This window comes from Adiantum capillus-veneris, chromosome 28 (genome assembly GCF_014529385.1).
Source record: "Adiantum capillus-veneris isolate H3 chromosome 28, ASM1452938v2, whole genome shotgun sequence".
NCBI classification, from domain to species: domain Eukaryota; kingdom Viridiplantae; phylum Streptophyta; class Polypodiopsida; order Polypodiales; family Pteridaceae; genus Adiantum; species Adiantum capillus-veneris.
The window spans coordinates 97,231,514-97,250,527 of NC_140958.1; the positions used below are offsets into that span (position 1 = coordinate 97,231,514).

Here is a 19,014-nt window from a genome sequence, read left to right on the forward strand (position 1 = left end):
TAGCTCCATCATTTTCTACAGAGGGTGAACCAATCCTCCAATGAAGAATTGCAAAAAAATAAATAAAAAATCTTTGGAGCTGTTCACACGGGTAATGAGGAATATTTTGGGAATTTTGGAAAAAATTAAGGACAATCCAAGAGTTTTCTGCCAAATAGGAAGGGAATTTTTTAAATTTGAGGGACATTTTGGGAATTTTCACAAATTTCAAGGATATTCTGGAACACCAAAGAAATCATCTGCAGCACGAGATCAATGTTGAGGAAGAATTATTGTTGCTCAAAAAAACAATATCTCAAAGAAAATTGATGTCCATCACAACTTAAAGCCAGTTCCACAAAAACTTTGGGGATCTTGAGAAAAACAAGCAAGGATGGCACTGCAACTTGCAGATGGACATGTAGAACATGAAGTAGATGAAGCCTTCTATTATTACAGCATCTCTTTTCAACTTTGTCCATTTAAGCTAACAAATTGTGTCGAAGTAGCAAGGCGCAACAAACGACGTTAACCAAACACGTAGAGTCTAAACATTTTAGGTCAAAGAAAAATTCAGAAATTAAAATTATCAAATGGTGGGTGCTTCATTTGGAAATGGCAATGATCTAGAACATTTTTCCAATGTTTGTGCCGCTCCCCAAAGCAGATTCAGGTATCTGGAATCGCTGCCACTTACCTACTAAAGGTTGCAACTGAGGTAACTTGTCATACATCCCAAGGAGACCACCCGTATGAACAAACAGCACTTTTCTGCCAGCCCACTCCTCTGGCCTTTCCTTCATATCCTTCAGCAAGCCAACCAAGGCCTTCCCACTATTGAACAAACGGCACTATGTTATGTACAGGCAGACAGTTTTCAAGGAAAGCCAAGACAGGGGTTTGTCTCTATAATAAGCTTACCTGTAAACAGGGTCAAGAACAATCCCTGTCGTCTCCGCTACTGCCTTGACTACCTTCAGCTCTGCACTTGTACTCATGGCATAACCAAGACCCTTTGCCTGATGCAGACAAAATCTCTTGAGACTACCCAACAATAAGGCAAAAGAGGAAAAGTAAAAGCTCCTTTCAAACCAGAACAAGAGACCTTCAAAAACGATTAAGCTTCGAAGGGTTCAGAACTCACATCAATAACATTGACAATGTCGCGAGAAGCAATGTTTGCATTCATCCCATCAAGGAGGCCTTGAACATAATCATAAAAGTACTCCGGATCGTCACAAACACCATAGGCGTGAACCTGTACCATGATAAACCTTCAAAACAGGATCAAAGTACTTCAAAATGCATTCTCAAGCATGTGTGAGACCTCTTACCCTGGCCTTCAGAGTACTCAGGTGCGATGCCAGTGCCAATCCAGCTGTTGTGCCGCCACTGCATTAAGTAGAACAACAGTTTTTCTTTTAAAAGAGACTCCAGAAAACACAGCACCACAAGCAAAAGCACACAGTAAACCTAACAACCTGCCACATGCCATAACGATATCATCAAATTTATCAACACCGCATGTCTTCTCTCTCAATTGATCTTCGATCTCCTTCACTGCTTCCACATAGCCCCTGCAACAGAATAAGCAGGAGCATCTTGAACAAAAACTTGCCATAGAGATCTTACTACAGGTGTCAAGAGAAAAGGGACATGGTCCAAACCAGGCCCCCAAAGAATTTGAGCCTCCGACTGGTATAATGTAAGGAGAACGCCCTTCATTTATAAGCTTCTCTCTCAGCATCTTTCCAAGAACCTGGATATGATACTAATATATAGCTCTCCTAATGGCTTCAAAAAATATATATTCACTACCAAGGACACACTCTAAAGAGAAGAAGACGTTAAAGGGAAAATAAGCAAAAGAAAAATGCATGTATCAATGTGCACTCGACCATCTCTTTATATGGACACAAAAGGTCTTCTGACTTTCCATTTTCATGGGTCTTTTCATTTCCTAAACTCACCCTTCACTTACACACTTAAGATGTTTTGCAAGGCTTTTCATTTTTCCGAGATTGGGGAGATCTAAACTTATGCACTTCAGATGTTTTGAAAGGCTTTTCATTTTTTAAAGATTGAGGAGACCTAAACTTATGCACTTAAGATGTTTTGAAAAGCTTTTTAATTTCGAGATTGGGGAGACCTAATTGCACAAACACAAAACAAACACACACACATACTATAAGATGGCTTCACATGGGTGAATTTATTAGGCATAAGGAATCACATGAAAAGCCCTGACATCCAAGAAATGTGCAGAGAGCGAGCTGCTCAATGGCATCTCCTTGATCAACAGACAACCAACAACTCAGTCTGTTCAATTCACCAAAAGCATTTTCACAATTGGGGATCGTTCAGCAATGTTATGCAGAGCAGAAATTCTTGGGAACATACCTTGATACTAAGCATCTCTCATATTCTAAGTAACAACAAAAGGAAAACAAAATTTAACCCGCCTTGTCAGACCAAAAAGTGTTAAAATTGGAGTGAATATGGCGCTTAATGCTTTTTGCAGGTAGTGGGCCAGTGGCTCCTAAGATAGTGGAATATGTACAAGCCCAACTAAGGGCAGCTACACACCACATGCCATTACACCAGCTTGATAAGACATGGCTCCTCATGCTACAAAGCTCCTCATATGGATCTCTAACAAGACACATCAAAACAGGGGGACCAGTCCGTTATAAAGTTATTTATCTCTCTCCATTCCAAAGTGTTCGTTGCTCTATCGCACTTCCGAACTAGCTCGCTGTTGTTGTCACGTGCACATCTAACCCTATGTGTACGTGGACAAGCTACTTCATGACAAGGGTTCAGTCCAGTTCAGTTAGCCTAGATTAGGAAGTGTTCTGGCACTTTTGTGAGTCTGTCCGCAGACCATGCATGTCCAGGCACTTAGATTAGATGCATATCCTCTGGTTGCACACAGCATGATCATCAGATTTCCCACCAGGAGCATTTTTACAGTGCATAGACCTATTTTCCCTATTTTAGCCAATTTTCACTTATTATTTTTAAGTGACTTTTGCTGGGAACTGGGTAGGGCAATTTAGCCATGCATATATATAAGAAACCTTAGCGGTAGCACAATCTGGCAGAAGAGGCAGCAGGAACCTTGTGTTCACCAAGCACCTCTCAGCAAGACCCCCCCCCCCCCCCCCCCCCCTGGCGGAACTCCTAGCATTTTCAGCCACCAGAGCAACCAGCGTTTTCAGCCTTGCAACGTTTTTGCATTGCAGATCCACCTGGCGACAGCAGGACACAACAGAACCTAGCGTTTTTGCATCAAGAACATAGAACCAGCCCTAGCGTTTTTGGATCAGCAAGCAAGGTTAGCGTTTTGCAGATTCACCGCGACAGAACTCAGGTCTAGACTAGAGTTTTCAGTTTTCAGCATCAAGACTCCGCACCGCAAGTCCCGAACCTTGCAGATCTCACCTTCCCGCAGCAGATCCTCGCTGCACGGTCAGATCAGCCACATTTGCAGTTTAGCCCGGAAACGCAGATTTCAGCATCTGCGTTTTCAGCACGTCGTCGTTGCATCGTCGTCATCGACATAGAGTCAGAATTCAGCAGATAAAGATTTGCAGATTTCAGCCCTTAGCGTTTTCAGATTTCACTCCGTCTCGTCGTCCTCCTCATCGTCATCGACATCGTCGGCAAGTCCAAGGCATTGTAGAGATTTGTGCAATCAATAGTAGACCGCTCTCGCCATAGAGAGTGGGGTCTTCGGAGGAGGGTTTGACAACATTTTGGTGTCGTATTCTTCTCTCTCTATCTCTCAGTCTCATGCACCTTCATTCAGTGTTCACCACTTTGTTTGTGTCCATTGCACTCTCTCACTAAAGGAACGGAAGGCTCTCCCTTCCGTAAGTAAAAGGAACCCTTGAGCACAATTCGGAGCACTCATCTTGAGCAAAGTTCAACTTTCACTTCCGTTGCCCCACCTAACAGTTGTGGCCCAAGTCTTAGGCTAGAGCACCCAGGGGCAAGTAATTTGTTGTACACCTCAAGCTCTTTCCACTGGCCACCTTGAGAGCATAGTTTTGACTTGCCCATCATTTCCTTTGTCATAATAGCCCATACTTGGTCTTGCTTTGTGATTGCTACCACAAATTTGGCACATTGGGCCTCCGGTGAATAGTAGGGTTAAGGATCCCGATACCACCTTGCTCCATTGGTTTTGCAACGGGCATAATCCTTTCAAGCTTACTTCGTTGATTTTGGATTATGGTATCCACAATACTCTTACCTATTTCTCCACAAGCATTGCTAAGGGAGTTCACTTTAGATGCATATGCTGCTCGTTCAATGTTGTGTGTGTGTGTGTGTGTGTGTGAGAGAGAGAGAGAGAGAGAGAGAGAGAGAGAGAGAGAGAAAAGAAGTTTAAACGTCATAAGAACAATCCAACTCACCAACAATACAGCTTTCAGCTGCCATATCCGCATGCCGTCTCCTTAGTCTCAGACTCCTACACATCAACATTGCCCACCAGACTCAGTACTCTTCTGGGACCACCATTGGGCTGCCTTCATAGCCCAACACCCCCGTTTGCTACTGGCTGTGTCAAGTCACCTTTCCCAGGGTGCAACTCATCTTGCCCGCCTGCAAGCTGAGGCCCATAATGTTGCCAAAGCACCATACCTCCCCGCATTATGTTTCCCTTGATGTGGCAATGACAACGACCCGAGTTTGCTGCACAGCTGCGAGCTCGCATGCCTCGAGCTTACCACCTACTACCACGGTAGATACATCATCCACGTTGCGTTCCCAGGGCTCTATCTGCTATAGGCCCGGGCAAAAATCTTTGGCTTGATTTGTCGGTTACTAGGCCATGGAGCTCAAAAGCCCTATTGACCGCCAATTTCTCACTTAAGGAGACAAAAAGTTGCGCATCAAGTACTATGAAGCTCTTGAATCCCTCCAGAAGTAGCACAAAACGCAGAAGCCAAAGCACTACCTTGCAATATGCTAGCTGTGTCACGGATGACCCAGATTAGGAGGGGGAGAATGCTAGTAGCAGGCTAACAAAGCGGGCCTTATTTTGAGCTCATTATTTGTAATTTCATTCATTTTCTATATAAAAACCCATCATGTCCAAAGTTGTACTTTTAATTATTTTTACGAGATTGTAAGAGGCATCCTCGATACGTCATACTTTATACACAAGCTCCTCAAGAAATCTAAAGGAATCCAACAATCTGCCCAATGTCAAGAGTGAGGAGCTGGTGGAGCCATCAGCTAATTCTCAAGAAACATCCTACTTGGCTAAACTACCCCACACTCTCTCCACCAAAAGGGAAAGCCATTGAAGACTATATGCTAAAGACCTTAACAGATGCTATTGGAGATGCCCCATCCTTGAGGGCAATCAAGGACTCTACTACGACTTGTCAGATCAATCTCCAGATGAAGTGCTTTATAGAATTTATACACAGGTCGTGTTTCTACTGTCATATCATATGGATTCAAAAGACCTAGATAAGCAAGTTTGGAAGGCCAAAAACTGTGGGTTTTCGAGAATTTCCTTGCAAGTTTGCAACAGCTAGATTCATGGAGATTATACAAGAAAGTAGGTAAGTGATTTTTGCCATTGGTAAACGGAAGAACTCTGAAGAGTGGTATAGGGCAATTGGTGCCGTAATAACTGGCTCGTGTGCTAATGATTGTATGGGTTGTGGTACGCCTCTGTCTGGGGCCTTGTAGCTCTTCAATGCATCGTGTGATCCCTCAAGGATCGTCATGAGCTTTTGGTTTCTTTGTACATTTCTTTTTAAGTAATTTAATGTCACGGAGACAGGCACCACGTGCCAACAGAAAAGAATAGACTGAACAAACTTTAAGAACTTCAATAATAATTGAACTGAAATAGATGCACGACACACGAGACGGGGAGTGGTGGAGTTCCACCCCAAGAGAGCACTCGCCCCAAACCTTGGCACCTCTTTCGGTATTTCTTTATATTGCTTGAACTCAATACAATGCCGGTACTCGAGACTCTGCACCTTCTCCAGGAAGCATGCCAGAGAATGAGCCCTTGGCTCATATTTAAAGGCCCTTGGCCATGAAAAGCAATTAACATGAAAGGCTTGAAACTCAAAAGCAACTAGCTCAAAAGCTGGCGCCCAAAAAAACAAGCAGCACGTTTTGCGGAAATCCGTAGAACTACCATGTGGCACTATCAGCAAAAATTGTGGAAATCTGTACACCTGCCATGTCAACATGTCAGTTAGAAATCTGGGATTCCATACAGCTTTGCCACGTCATCAACCTTTACGCAGGTGAGTGTGTGTGTGGTCCTGCATTATTTTTATGCCTTTAGGTCCTCTGGGCCCCATCAGACAGGGTCCCAAAGGTTGGTGGAACTTTTTTTTTTCCGAGAAAAAGATCCTTCTATTAGTTAATGAAAACTGCACAGAGGGCTACAACAAACATGATGGGGAGACTCTCCCAATGAAAAAACAGAATATATACAATGAGGCTAAATCAAGAGATGGGAGGAGGGAAGAGCCACACAGGTGGACGGTAGTGCCATCTGAGCACACCCTGGACAATGGTGTAGAAAGGCCCAAGGAGCCAGAGTCGAAGGAAAGCCTTGCGGCGCTCCCGCATGCGGTCGGAGCTGCCATGTAGTGCCTCAAGCTGTCTTCTGAGAGTATGGATCAGCTCTAGCCAAAAGTCACGAATAGTCTCTGCTGGTGGCACAGGGCGAGCCTCAAAGATGCGGAAACAGCGGGCCCGCCAAATGAACCAAAGTGTCAGGCCACTGATGAGCTCCCAACACTCCTCTCTCTCACTGCACCACTCCTGTGGAGTAGGCTCTGTAGCAGGCTGGAGTGTAGGTCGCCCCCCCTGCATCACTATCATCCTGCTAGTGGAAGATAGCTCAAACTGAAGTGCCGAGCTCGTGAGAGTGGACCAAGCCGCTGCCCCCCAAGTGTACTGTCGAGCCGTGGAGAGAGTAGGCATCAGCCGAAGAACTCGTAGCCACACCTGCTGGGCCGAGGGACAGTCCCAAAGACAGTGACGCTGACTCTCCACCAAATGGTCACAGGCTGCACATGCGGCCGAGAGACCACTATGCACTAGCCAACTCCCTACTGCTGTAGCTCTATGTGAGACCAGCCACTGAAACAAGGTGACGCGCCTCGGCTGTCTGGAGTCCCACAACCTCTCCCAAAAAGGCTGCCAAGAACTCAACTGTGAGACCCTCCTCCTGCCAATGACGTGCTGCAGCGGGGCAGGCCTCTCTCCTGGCCATCTAAGTACAAGGCCGAGTCATCGGCAAACTCAGCGTCCAGTAGCTCATCTCCCCGAATAGGGAGTGCTAAGCCCAGTAGACCAACCTGCTGTGACACCAAAAATCTGCTCATCGCCTCCGTATAGAACAAAAAGAGAAAGGGGGCAAGAGGACAGCCCTGTCTAACCGAGCGTGTAAGCATGAAGCGATCACCTCTACCTCCTGCCAAAAGTACCTGACAATGAGCCTATCTGTACAAGGCTGACACCCCTCTGATCCAAGCATTTGAGAAGCCCATCCTGCGTAGAGTGCCCTCTAGAAAGTCCCAGTCAACTCTGTCGTATGCCTTCTCAAAATCGAGAAGAAGAATCACGAGGTCCTCACCACGGAGCCGTGCCAGGGCAGAAGCCTCCCAGAAAGTAAAGATGTTGTCAAGGATACTGCGTTCCTTGACAAAACCTGTCTGGGTCCCATGTATAAGGCTCTCTAAAAGTGGCTGAATCCTCAAACTCAGAGCCTTAGCAAGAATTTTGTAGGCTGAGTTGAGGATGGTGATGGGGCGCCACTGTCGAATCTCATCCAAGGAGCCACCCTCCTTGGGAATGAGGTAGATCAGGCCCTCACTCATGCTGTCAGGCATCACTCCTATGTGCAAAATGTACTGAAAAGCACTACAGAGATCTGGGCCAAGCAGGTCCCAGTACTCCAAGAAAAAGCTGGGAGTCAACCCATCCTCACCTGGACAACTACCACGGGGGAGGGCCCTAAGAGCCGTGTGCAGCTCCACAAGCTGAAGGGGCATCTCTAGCCTCTGACGCATCTCCTCAGTCACAAGACATGGCATCTGTGCCCAAGCCTGCTCCCTGCACGCATCCTGTCGCTCTGACTAGGGCTCAGCAGACAATAACTCACGGTAGAAGTCAGTAGCAACTGCACGCATATCCTCGGGCTCACAAGCAACTGACCCATCGGGCCTCCTCAACTGAGTGACCTTGGCATGCGAGTGCCGAGGTTCCACTGTCTCAAAGAAAGCACCAATCACTCTGTCACCCACCTGAGTCCACTGAGATGCGTGTCGGTGAAAAGCAAACTCATGTCGCCTCTCCTCTGTGCTAGCAAGCCCTGTCGGCCTACTGTAACTGCTCCTCCAACCAAGGACTGTCTGGATGCTGCTCTTGCATCCTCTGTAGTGAAGCAATGCCCCGTCTGAGACGCTGCTCCGCCTCTCGCTGCAACCCGGCGAGCCAGAGACTCCTGAAGAAAAAAATGGCTAATATGTGCTAGGCCTGAGGCCACTCTGTCAGCAAGAGAATCCTGTCTGTCCATGCCCTCTGTCCAGAGAGCCTCTACCCTCTCTCTGAGTGCTGAGTCTAACAAGACCCCCTCTGGGATGCGGAGCATCGTGCTCCCACTCCTCTGCCTGTCTGACACTGTGAGGATCACTGGTGCATGGTCCGAGCAGGAGGTTCCTGCCAGGATGCCCACTGATCCTCCCAAGTCACTGTAGTGGTCACTAGTGTAGAAGCGATCTATCTGCGATAGATTCACTCCTCCCACTCTGCGGTCCAGTCTAGAGAAGGCAAGACTGTCTGGGGGCCTCACAAAACCAAAGTGCTGCCATGTATCAGAGACCCTCAAAGTCATACACAAAAGGTTGGTGGAACTTTTACTTCTTCTGTTGGTTCTTTTTGGGGTTTAGGCCCCTCGGTCGGGATCTGCAGGTTGGCTCCGTTCTTTAGTGGCTTGACTTTCAACCATTTGTGACATTTAATACATCCACTCACAATCTTGAGTTTGGTAAAAAAAAGCTAGAAGGGAATATAAATAACTTTCATAAAATTCAATACCTTTCTTCATGAAATGGCTTAAGTCTAAAGTACGAACGAAATGTGTCAAGTACCCTTCAAGTTTGTAGGATGCACTACGCAACATGGAATCACCAAATAATAAACTAACATTTCTATAGATCACAAATTGTATATAAAACTTTTTGATGAGAACAAATTACCCAATGTTTAGTCTTAGATCGTTCTTGGAAAACCCAATCCTCCAGGACTTTTGAATCCATTCGCAAATCTTCCCCACAAGGCCTCTAATAATCCGGGCACTCCTTGAATAAGTGAGGGGGATCCTCACTTGTTGTTTTGCACCCCAAGCACCTATTTGAGCCAATACCTCTGGCTTGAATTTTAGTCGGCATGTTACATGCTTGGATACTCCAAGCGAGAAATCAATAGCAACACACGAGCAGAAACTTTCAAAATCACTAAACTTTAATAGAGAGAGAGAGAGAGAGAGAGAGAGAGAGAGAGAGAGAGAGAGAGAGAGAGAGCATGACGGAGCTCCGCACCCAAAAGCACCGGCCCCAAAAATTGGCGCCCCTTCCAATATTTCTTTATTATTGCAGGGTCCTCTGCTCTTAGACTCTACGTCCAGATGCTCTGCAAAGTGAGGCCTAGGGGCTCTTATAAACTTACAAGGGATACCCAAAAGCAAAGCCCCAAAAGCAATCAGTTCAAAAGCACTTTCTCCCAAAAGCGTCAGCTACCAAAAGCTCATGCAAGATTGCCACGTCATCAGCCCAACGCAAATTGCGGAAATCCATATAGCCTACCACGTAGCACTAGCAACACAAATTGAGGGATTCCATAGAGTCCTGCCACGTGTCATTTCAGCACATTTTACAGGCATCCTCCTCAGAGTTCAAGCTTTTGGTCTTCAGGGTTTTAGACCCCACGGCCAGTACTCGTAAGTTCTTCAAGTTGGTCGGTTCAGTTTCTCTTGTCCACTTGGCCATTTCTCTTCCAATTGGTCATGCCACGTCATCACTTTGTGACATTTGCCCCTCTTGAAAGAATTGTAATCACCCTCGATTACGCCTGCAAATCTAGACCACGCCGATCTTTCACGAATGTCTTGATCTACTAAATCTTGTTACTATTAGATTCATATCTTTTCATTTCACATTTCAATCAAGCAAACCATGCCTATGACCGTCCTCACAAGACAATACATCCACAGCATGCAGTTCACAAAATCACACACTTAGTTCACAGTGAACGCCGTGTTATCAATCATTCAATCTAACCATCTCATTCCGCCTAGAACGCTTGATGCACTTAGATCACTCTGCAACCATTTCATCCTTCCCAAACCCTTAATGCACTCACACGAGTTCCAGTCATCTCATCCAGATAGACATCTTGATGCACTAGAATCTCATTCAGTTCTTATTCACTTAGCTGTCACATTTAGATCTCACCGATCTCTAATAAATGTATAGATGCACTAAGTTCAAATCATTCATCAGACAAAATGTTGCAGACATTTCATCTTTCTCTACATGTCTCTGACAATACACACTGAAAGAGCACATGTTTTCAGTTCAATCAAGGAAATTTCCAATTCAGTGTACACAGTTCATAAAGTCATTCCGCAAAATACTGCCAGCTTGTGAGTACCCTAAAATCTCAAAGAGAAATTAGTGACTTTATTCAATCTAGGCAATGTATGACAAAGAAGTGGAGTGACTCCCCTCTTGTGCAGTCTACACCGCACCACAATCAACCTGCTGATTCATCGGTAACTTTTGGCCTAGAAACTGCTAATAGCCCAAAAGCTTCAAGGTACAGCTCTCTCTGAAGACAATTTGCAAGGTTCTCTTCCTCCATCCACTTTGCATCAAGCGCCAAAAAATATCTTGACCAAATTATCCAGTGGATCTAGCTTACCTTTCTGTTTTTTTTCTCGTGCCCTGGGACCTGTTGACAGCCCTTCTTGTCCTTGGCACCTCAATCTGGATCTAGGAAATTCTTTGATGTACCAACTAATTCCCTTTCCTTTCTCTTCCTCCATCCACTTTGCATCAAGGGACAAAAAGTACCCTGACCAAATTATCTAGTGGACCTAGCTTACCTTTTTGTCCTAATCTCGTACCCTCAGACCTATTGGTAGCCCTTCTGGCCTCACTGTCCTTGGCACCTCAATCTAGATCTCGGGAATTCTCTGAGCTGCCAGTTCATTCCCTTTCCTTTCTTTCCTTGTGCCCTGGACTTGTGGGTAGCTTTGCTAGCCTCCCCTATCCATTGGCATGTCAGTCTCAATCATCGAAACCCTGAGACACATTGTCATCTGATCCCCTTTCTTCTCCGGAATCCTCTGATGAACTTACATCTGGTTCCCTTAGTTTGTCGGAACCCTCGGATGCCCTACCATCTGATTCTCTTACTGATCCAGAATCCTGTGATGATCTGTCATCCGGTTCTTCTGATTCATTCTCTTCATTGGAACTCTTGCCTTGGTGAGGTGGATAATATCCTGTCTATAGGATAAGTCAATAAGCCGGCATGCTTTCCAAATCCTTGCTTAGCATGTCCCAGATGTCACAAAATGATGATGTGGCACTGCTGCCCGGAGGATGACGTGGACACAATGTACGGACAACAATACATCAAATGATGACGTGGCAGACAATACGGAAGGCTGTAAAACGCACTGACATGCAACTCACAAGGCAGTACGGACTTCCGCGAAATGCGTTGCTGATGTGGCAGCTTGTACGAATTTCCGTAATCTAAGCTGACTACTTTTCCGTTTTTGAGGACCAGTTGCTTTTGGGGCAGTTTGCTTTTGAGTTTAACTGCTTTTGGGACTCTGCTTTTGGCATCCCTTGTAAGAATAAAAAGGGCCCAAGGGCCTCACTCTTCAGAGCATCTGGACGCAAAGTCTGAGAGCCAAGGACCCGCGGGAGTTGTATTTTGATCAAGCATTAATAGAAAAGAAATACCGAAAGGGGCACTAGTCTTTGAGGCCAATCTCTCCGGGCACAGAACACATCGAGCCGTGTCGACCACATTGAACTGTGATTTTAAAGTTGTGAAGTATTTTAAGTGATTCTCTCGTGTGTCGTGTCGGATTCTCGACTTGGGGTGCCCAAGCCTCTGACAGTGGTATCAGAGCACGGCCGATTTCTCTTCTACCAGGAAATCCGATCCTCGTACCACGACACACATGGATTCAAACGACGAATCCCGCAAGAATCAGACGAACCCTTCTGATACTTCTGAAACGAGAGGCGCTACGGAAAATTCGAATGGATTATCAGATCACGAATACGGGTGTAACAGACTTGGACACTCCAAGTCAAGAATCAACCGCGACATCACCAAATAACCACTTCAAAACAAGTCACAGATCACAATAGATGTACACTGGCCCGGCGGAGTTCCGTGCCTGGAGATATTGGCCCCAAAGACTGGCGCCCCTTTCGGTATTTCTTTTTATATTAATCAGATCAAAGTACAAGAGAGTGGTTAGGGTTTCACTCTCAGACTCTGCGTCCAGATGCTCTGAGAAGTGAGGCCCTCACCACTAATTTAAAGGTTACAAGGGATGCCCAAAAGCAGAGCCCCAAAAGCTTCAAATCAAAAGCAATTGCTCTCTCTCTCTCTCACAGAGAGTCAAAACTTGAAAGCAAAAGCATTCCCTCTCTCTTTCTCATATTGTAGAGAAAAAGCAAAATTTGCGTCGCTCATCATTTTCAAAAATAAACAAATAAATAAATTACTTTTTAATAGCCTCCGCGATTTTCGGAAATTAGGGTTTCTGGCAGAAATTAGGGTTTTTGCTCTCCGCCACGTCATCACTTTGTGACATACCCCCCTCATAAAAGCATTGTAATCGACCGCGATTACGCCTGCAAAACCGACAAAAGCCATAAACCGTCTTAGCAGACACTGACTGTTAGTACCTACGTACTAGGAACACACATCTAGCACATGTACAAAATCGATAGTCACATCACAGGACATCACAGGACATCACATGACATTCAACATTCATTCGGATCTTAGACCATGATTTATCGGCAATGTAGCTAGCAATCACATCTAGGTCCAATCGGGACCGCATCGATGTCCGATTGACTAACCCCTATTGCAACCATGTCTATTCGAGATCAATCAGACCAAAATGCTGCAGTCATTTCGTCTATCAGTTCCTGCACTCACAAGAAGTCAAGAACAAATCAATATCATAATCAAGAATTCCATTTCATAAAGTCATACAGCAGAATACTATCAGCTCTCAGCTGATATCCCTGAAGCTCAAAGAGACATCAGTGACTCTAGTATCTAAATCAAGGCATCTGTTGACAAAGGAGTGGAGTGACTCCCCTCTTGTGCATCCCACTGCACCAGATCTCCGGCCAAGCTGAATTCTAGGTTCCATTTGGAGTAGACTATGCTAAATCAAAAGCATCGAGGTAAAGTTTCACAATCTGAGGAGTATCTGCTAGGTCCTCCTCCTCCATCCACTTCGCATCAAGTGCAGGATAATTCTTGAACTTAACCAAGAACCGCCTTCGGACTTTACCCTTATTCTTCGTATCCTTATGTGCCAAAATCTGTACAGGAACAAGGATCTCCTCGTTTTCTTCCACTTCGGGTTGCTCATCAGGCTCCTCGCCTTCGGGCACATCACCTTTAAAAGGTTTCAAGAGACTCACATGAAATGCATTGTGAATCCTCCAAGTGTCAGGCAGTTTCAGTCGGAAGGAGACATCATTGATCTTTTCGGAGGTCTGGAAAGGTCTGTAGTATCTCATACTAAGCTTCGGAAAAAGTCTCTCCTTTCCCTTTTTCTTTCTCAGGCGTGTCTTCTCAAAATGTAAGAGCACCCAATCATCCTCGTTCAATTTCATGTCGCGACGATGGCGATCCGCTGCCTTTTTCTGTCGTTCTTGAGACTTCTACACAGTCTCGCGAACCTTGGCAAAAGCCGTATCCAAATCTTGCGTATATTCATCCGCTTCAAAGATCTTATCTTTCGTGCTTAGGAAGGGTGGAACCTTCGCAACACCTTCAACAATCTCAAATGGCGCCTTCCCCGTCGACGAGTGTATCGTGTTATTGTAGGCAAATTCCACCAAAGGTAAATATCTTTCCCATTGAGTCTTCTGATCTGAGATATAAGACTTCAATAAATCTAGAACCACTGAATTGGCAATCTCGGATTGCCCGTCAGTCTACGGGTGGAACGATGGCGAGAACTGCAACCGCGTGCCAATGTTCTCCCAAATTGCCTTCCAAAACAAACTCGTAAATCTGGGGTCTCTGTTGGAGACAATTGTCTCAGGCATGCCATGTAATCTGAAAATCTGGGCCACAAACAGTCTCGCTAAGTGATCCGGCTTGACTGTTTTCTTCACTGGAATGAAATGAGCATGTTTGCTAAATCTATCAATAACAGTCCAGATACCATCGTGACCACTCTGTGTTCTCGGGAAATCAAAAGTGAAATCCATCGCTATACTTTCCCAGGGGCGGGTGGGTATGGGTAAAGGCTGTAACAATCCCTGTGCTTTATGCTAGTTAAACTTGACCTTCTCGCATACCAAGCAACTGCGCACAAACTCTTCCACATCTTTCTTGAGTCTCGGCCAAAAGAAATATCTCTCTACCCCTTTCATGGTGGTAGCAATGCCGCGGTGACCCGTAAAAGGTGGACAGTGGCATTCAGTCATAACCTTCTCCCTCGACGGCTGTGTAATGCACAACATAGTCTTTTTCATCAAGTAGCCTTCCCAAAGGGAGTATCCAGCTACTGTCTCCCCATCCCGTAGCCGTGTGAAAATATCTGCAAAATCTGTATCTGTGGCATACTGATCGACCATATCCTCGAAGCTCCTATGATGTATCGCGGAAATAGCCAGAACGAACGGTTTCCGAGACAAAGCATCTACCACCACATTCTTTTGTCCCTGCACATGGACAATCTGGAAGTGGAACTGTGACAAGATGTTCGCCTACCGCATCTGCTTTTCCGAAAGCTGCTTCTGTGACAAGAAGCAGCGCAAACTCTGATGGTCTGTAAAGACAGTGAAATCCGCTCCAAGTAGGTAATGCCGCCACTAAGTAAGAGCATGGATAACCGCCAAAAGCTCTTTCTCATAAATCTGTGCTGTCATCTCCGGCCTAGAGAACAAACGGCTCTCGTAAGCTATGGCATGGCCTTCTTGCATCAAGACCGCACCAAGACTACGACCACAAGCATCACAATATACTTCGAATGACTTCTGCAAGTCCGGCAAAGTCAAAATAGGTCCCGTAGTCAATTTCTCTTTCAATGTCTGAAAGGCAGTCACCTCTGTGGGTCCCCACGAAAAAGGTACTCCTTTCTGTGTCAAGATATGCAAAGGGGAAGCAACCTCTGCAAACTTTCGTATGAACCGCTTGGAGTACAAACACAGTCCCAAGAAGCTTCTAACTTCATGGACATTCTTCAAGTCGGGCCAATCACGGATAGTCTCTATCTTGGCCGGATCCATTTGCACTCCTGCTACTGATACAATGTGTCCCAAAAAGTGTATCTCTAGTAGGAAAAATTCACTTTTCTTTGCATTAATCACTCACTTGTGATCTCGTAATGCCTGAAAGACCTGAAGCAGTTGATCTCTATGTTCTGCCTCATTCTTGGAGAAAACAATGATGTCGTCAAAGAAAGTGCCAACAAATAGCCTGTACTCTCGAAAAATCCTATCCATCATCCGGTTAAATGTCGCAGGAGCATTGGTTAAGCCAAAAGGCATCACCAAAAACTCAAATAACCCAAAAGTCGTCCGAAAAGCTGTCTTGTAGACGTCTCCCGACGCTATCTTGATCTGATGATATCCACTCTTCAAGTCAATCCTGCTAAAGCACGAGGATCCCTGTAACCTGTCGAGTATATCATCGATTCTAGGAATCGGAAATCTGTTCTTGATGGTGATTTTGTTGAGAGCTCTATAATCGATGCACATTCTCCAAGATCCGTCTTTCTTCAAAACCAACAACACTGGAGAGCAATACGGTGAAGTACTAGGCTGGACAAGACCCTTTTCCAAGAGGTCTTTCACTTGGTTCATAATCTCTTCATTCTGTGCTCGGCTCACACGGTAGGGTGGCCGGTTCGGTGGTGTACTACCAAGTATCAAATCAATGGTATGATCTTCAGGACGAGCAGGTGGTAACTCTCCTGGCAGGCCTTCTGAGAAGCAATCGGTGTGAGAGTGTAGAAAATCTTGGCGTTCTTTATCAAGTTTAGACATATTTGTCGGATGTCCTATCATCATCACTCAACTCTTTCATAAAGATCGAGTAAACAAACAGACTGGATTTCATCAATTTTGAAATGGCCGAAGCCGATACAATAGGGACAGACTCGCCCTTCAGTTTAACATCAAGTACAATTGTTCTGCCCTTTTCTGTAGTCAAAGTCGCTTTTCTCGCCCGATAATCGACCACGGCGTTGTTCTTGTGGTACCAGGGAATCCCTAAGAGAACATCACAACCCTCCAAAGGCATTATGAAGAAGTCCTCATGCCCCAAATGCCCCTGACAATGCAACCGAAGTTCAAGAGGAGCTAAGGAACGTGGCAGATAGAAAAGCAGAACTGGTACCATATGGCGTGGGACTTGCACCGAATCTAATGAATGAAAGTACAAACTTTGCCGAGCTTGGGGCAAAGTGAAAGATCAAGAGGCCCTGATTTTCTTTGATGGAGGAGCCAATGCTAGGTGTAATAGCTACGTCCCTGCCGAGTGCCGCTAGAACTGCCTCTGCAAGTGGTCCCATCCGATCGGGAGTAATCTCGAGCCGCGCCGCCAATTCCGGTGAAATGAAGTTGGCCTTGGCTCCTCCATCAAAGAAAATCAGGGCCTCTTGATCTTTCACTTTGCCCCAAGCTCGGCAAAGTTTGTACTTTCATTCATTAGATTCGGTGCAAGTCCCACGCCATGTGGTACCAGTTCTGCTTTTCTATCTGCCACGTTCCTTAGCTCCTCTCGAACTCTCAGGCCTGTCGTCGTCTTTATCATTCTGTTTTTTGTGTGCCTTTTTAGGACACTTCGCGGAGATATGTCCATGTTCCCCGCATCCAAAGCACTTCCCCTCTCTGATGAAGCGAGCTCTCTCCTTAGGAGTAAGCTTGGGTCAGGCATCCTTTTTCTCTGGGTTGCTCTTTTTCTTTCTACTTTCATTCCCAAAAGTCTGTTCGGCTCGTTGTGTCATGGCCTCATATGTGGGGTAGTTCAGACTGCCAGAGTGAATGGCAAAGCCCCGCTTCGCATGACTCATCAACTCCTGAATAGAAGCTGACTTCTATTCCAAGCAATGATCTCGGATCTCTGTAGGTAGACCCAAGGTAAACCGCTCAATCTGTTCTCTGAATGAGATCTTCTTGAATGAAGAGGCAGGTAGAAAAGAGCTCTAGAATCTTTCATGGTAAGCATTGATTGTATCTTTCTTGGTCATCCGAAGATGGTTCCAAGCAGCTCGTATATCTCGTTCATATTCTTACGTCAACCAAGAAGAAATAAAAAGCTTCTTAAATTTCAGCCATTTAACTTGCGCAGTCTTGTTTAAAAGAAGCGTGGACCACCAAGTACAAGCATTCCTCTTAAAGTAAGAGGTAGCTCTCCGAATCTTGGAGTGCTCTGAATAGCGTCCTCCCGTGAAAGCGATGTCAAATTGCTGTATAAAAGACAAAGCCTTCGAAGCATCTGAGTATCCTGAAAAACTATCAAACTTGATCGAGTGGCCACCTTCCTTAAACTCTCGGACTTTCTTGCTTTTATCTTCAAGAAAGTCATACTGGTTAGCTTTGTAAAAATTCTTCTTGTTCGCATAAAACTTTCCGTCATCGGAATCTGAGCTGTCTGTAGACGAGTCCTCAGTAGAACTGTCAATCTCTGGGCGAGATGTAGCCTTCTTTGCCTTTTTTCTTGCCCTTTCCGAAGCTTTGTGTCTTGCTTCGCTTTTTGCTTTTTCTATCTTCTTCGCTCGAATCCGAGGAGCTAGAAGAACTGCCAGAAGAAGAAGAAGAAGAACTGGGTACTCCTTCAAATCGAACACGCTTCTTCCGTTTCTTTGCCTTGTCAAAAGTCGACTGACGACCCAAATAACCTGGAAAGTCAGTGCTTTTCTTCTGCTTTTTGCCGTGCTTTTTGGCTTTCTTTTGCGCGTCAAAACGCTGAGCAATCCGTGCATCAACCACGTTCTCCGGTTCCTTCTCCGTATATTTTCTTGGAGGCAAAAGGTTTCTTGAGAGCGGGTTTTGGGAGTGGTGTTGTGGTTCTCTGCCACTCCGTCTGTACCTCTTCCAAAGAGGTCTGGTTCATATATTTTGCCATCTTGGGGTCCTTGGTAAAAGTGAGCATCATCTTTGTTGCATCATCAATCAATTTTCGACGCTCCATCTCTCGCTGCTCCGCTGGAGAAGGCCTAGGCGGGCCATACTTCGTGCCGGAATCTTCGTTGTGATCCCTGCCCGCATCTCCAGATGCAGAGGGAGTCGACTGATCCTTGCATGAAGCCATAGGTGCCGCGGGAAAAAAATTGGGGATCGGATTTCCCGTAGAAGAGAAATCGGTCGTGCTTTGATACCACTGTAACAGACTTGGACACTCCAAGTCAAGAATCAACCGCGACAACACCAAATAACCACTTCAAAACAAGTCACAGATCACAATAGATGTACACTGGCCCGACGGAGTTCCGTGCCTAGAGATATTGGCCCCAAAGACTCGCGTCCCTTTCGGTATTTCTTTTTATATTAATCAGATCAAAGTACAAGAGAGTGGTTAGGGTTTCACTCTCAGACTCTGCGTCCAGATGCTCTGAGAAGTGAGGCCCTCACCACTAATTTAAAGGTTGCAAGGGATTCCCAAAAGCAGAGCCCCAAAAGCTTCAAATCAAAAGCAATTGCTCTCTCTCTCTCACAGAGAGTCAAAACTTGAAAGCAAAAGCATTCT

The 19,014-nt window shown here is 45.5% G+C and overlaps 1 protein-coding gene across 1 annotated transcript in view; it reads right to left on the minus strand.

Moving 5' to 3' along the window:
- Positions 1-403: 403 nt before the first annotated feature.
- The window catches only part of D-CDES (D-cysteine desulfhydrase), an 87,564-nt gene continuing 68,953 nt past the window's right edge, over positions 404-19,014 (minus strand). Inside the window, exons 5-10 of the mRNA XM_086504416.1 lie at positions 1,647-1,738; positions 1,461-1,556; positions 1,314-1,371; positions 1,124-1,237; positions 901-998; positions 404-813 (exon numbers count right to left, since the gene is read on the minus strand). Coding sequence (XP_086360542.1) covers positions 606-813; positions 901-998; positions 1,124-1,237; positions 1,314-1,371; positions 1,461-1,556; positions 1,647-1,738 — 666 coding nt within the window. The 3' untranslated portion in view covers positions 404-605. The remainder of the gene's footprint in view (positions 814-900; positions 999-1,123; positions 1,238-1,313; positions 1,372-1,460; positions 1,557-1,646; positions 1,739-19,014) is intronic.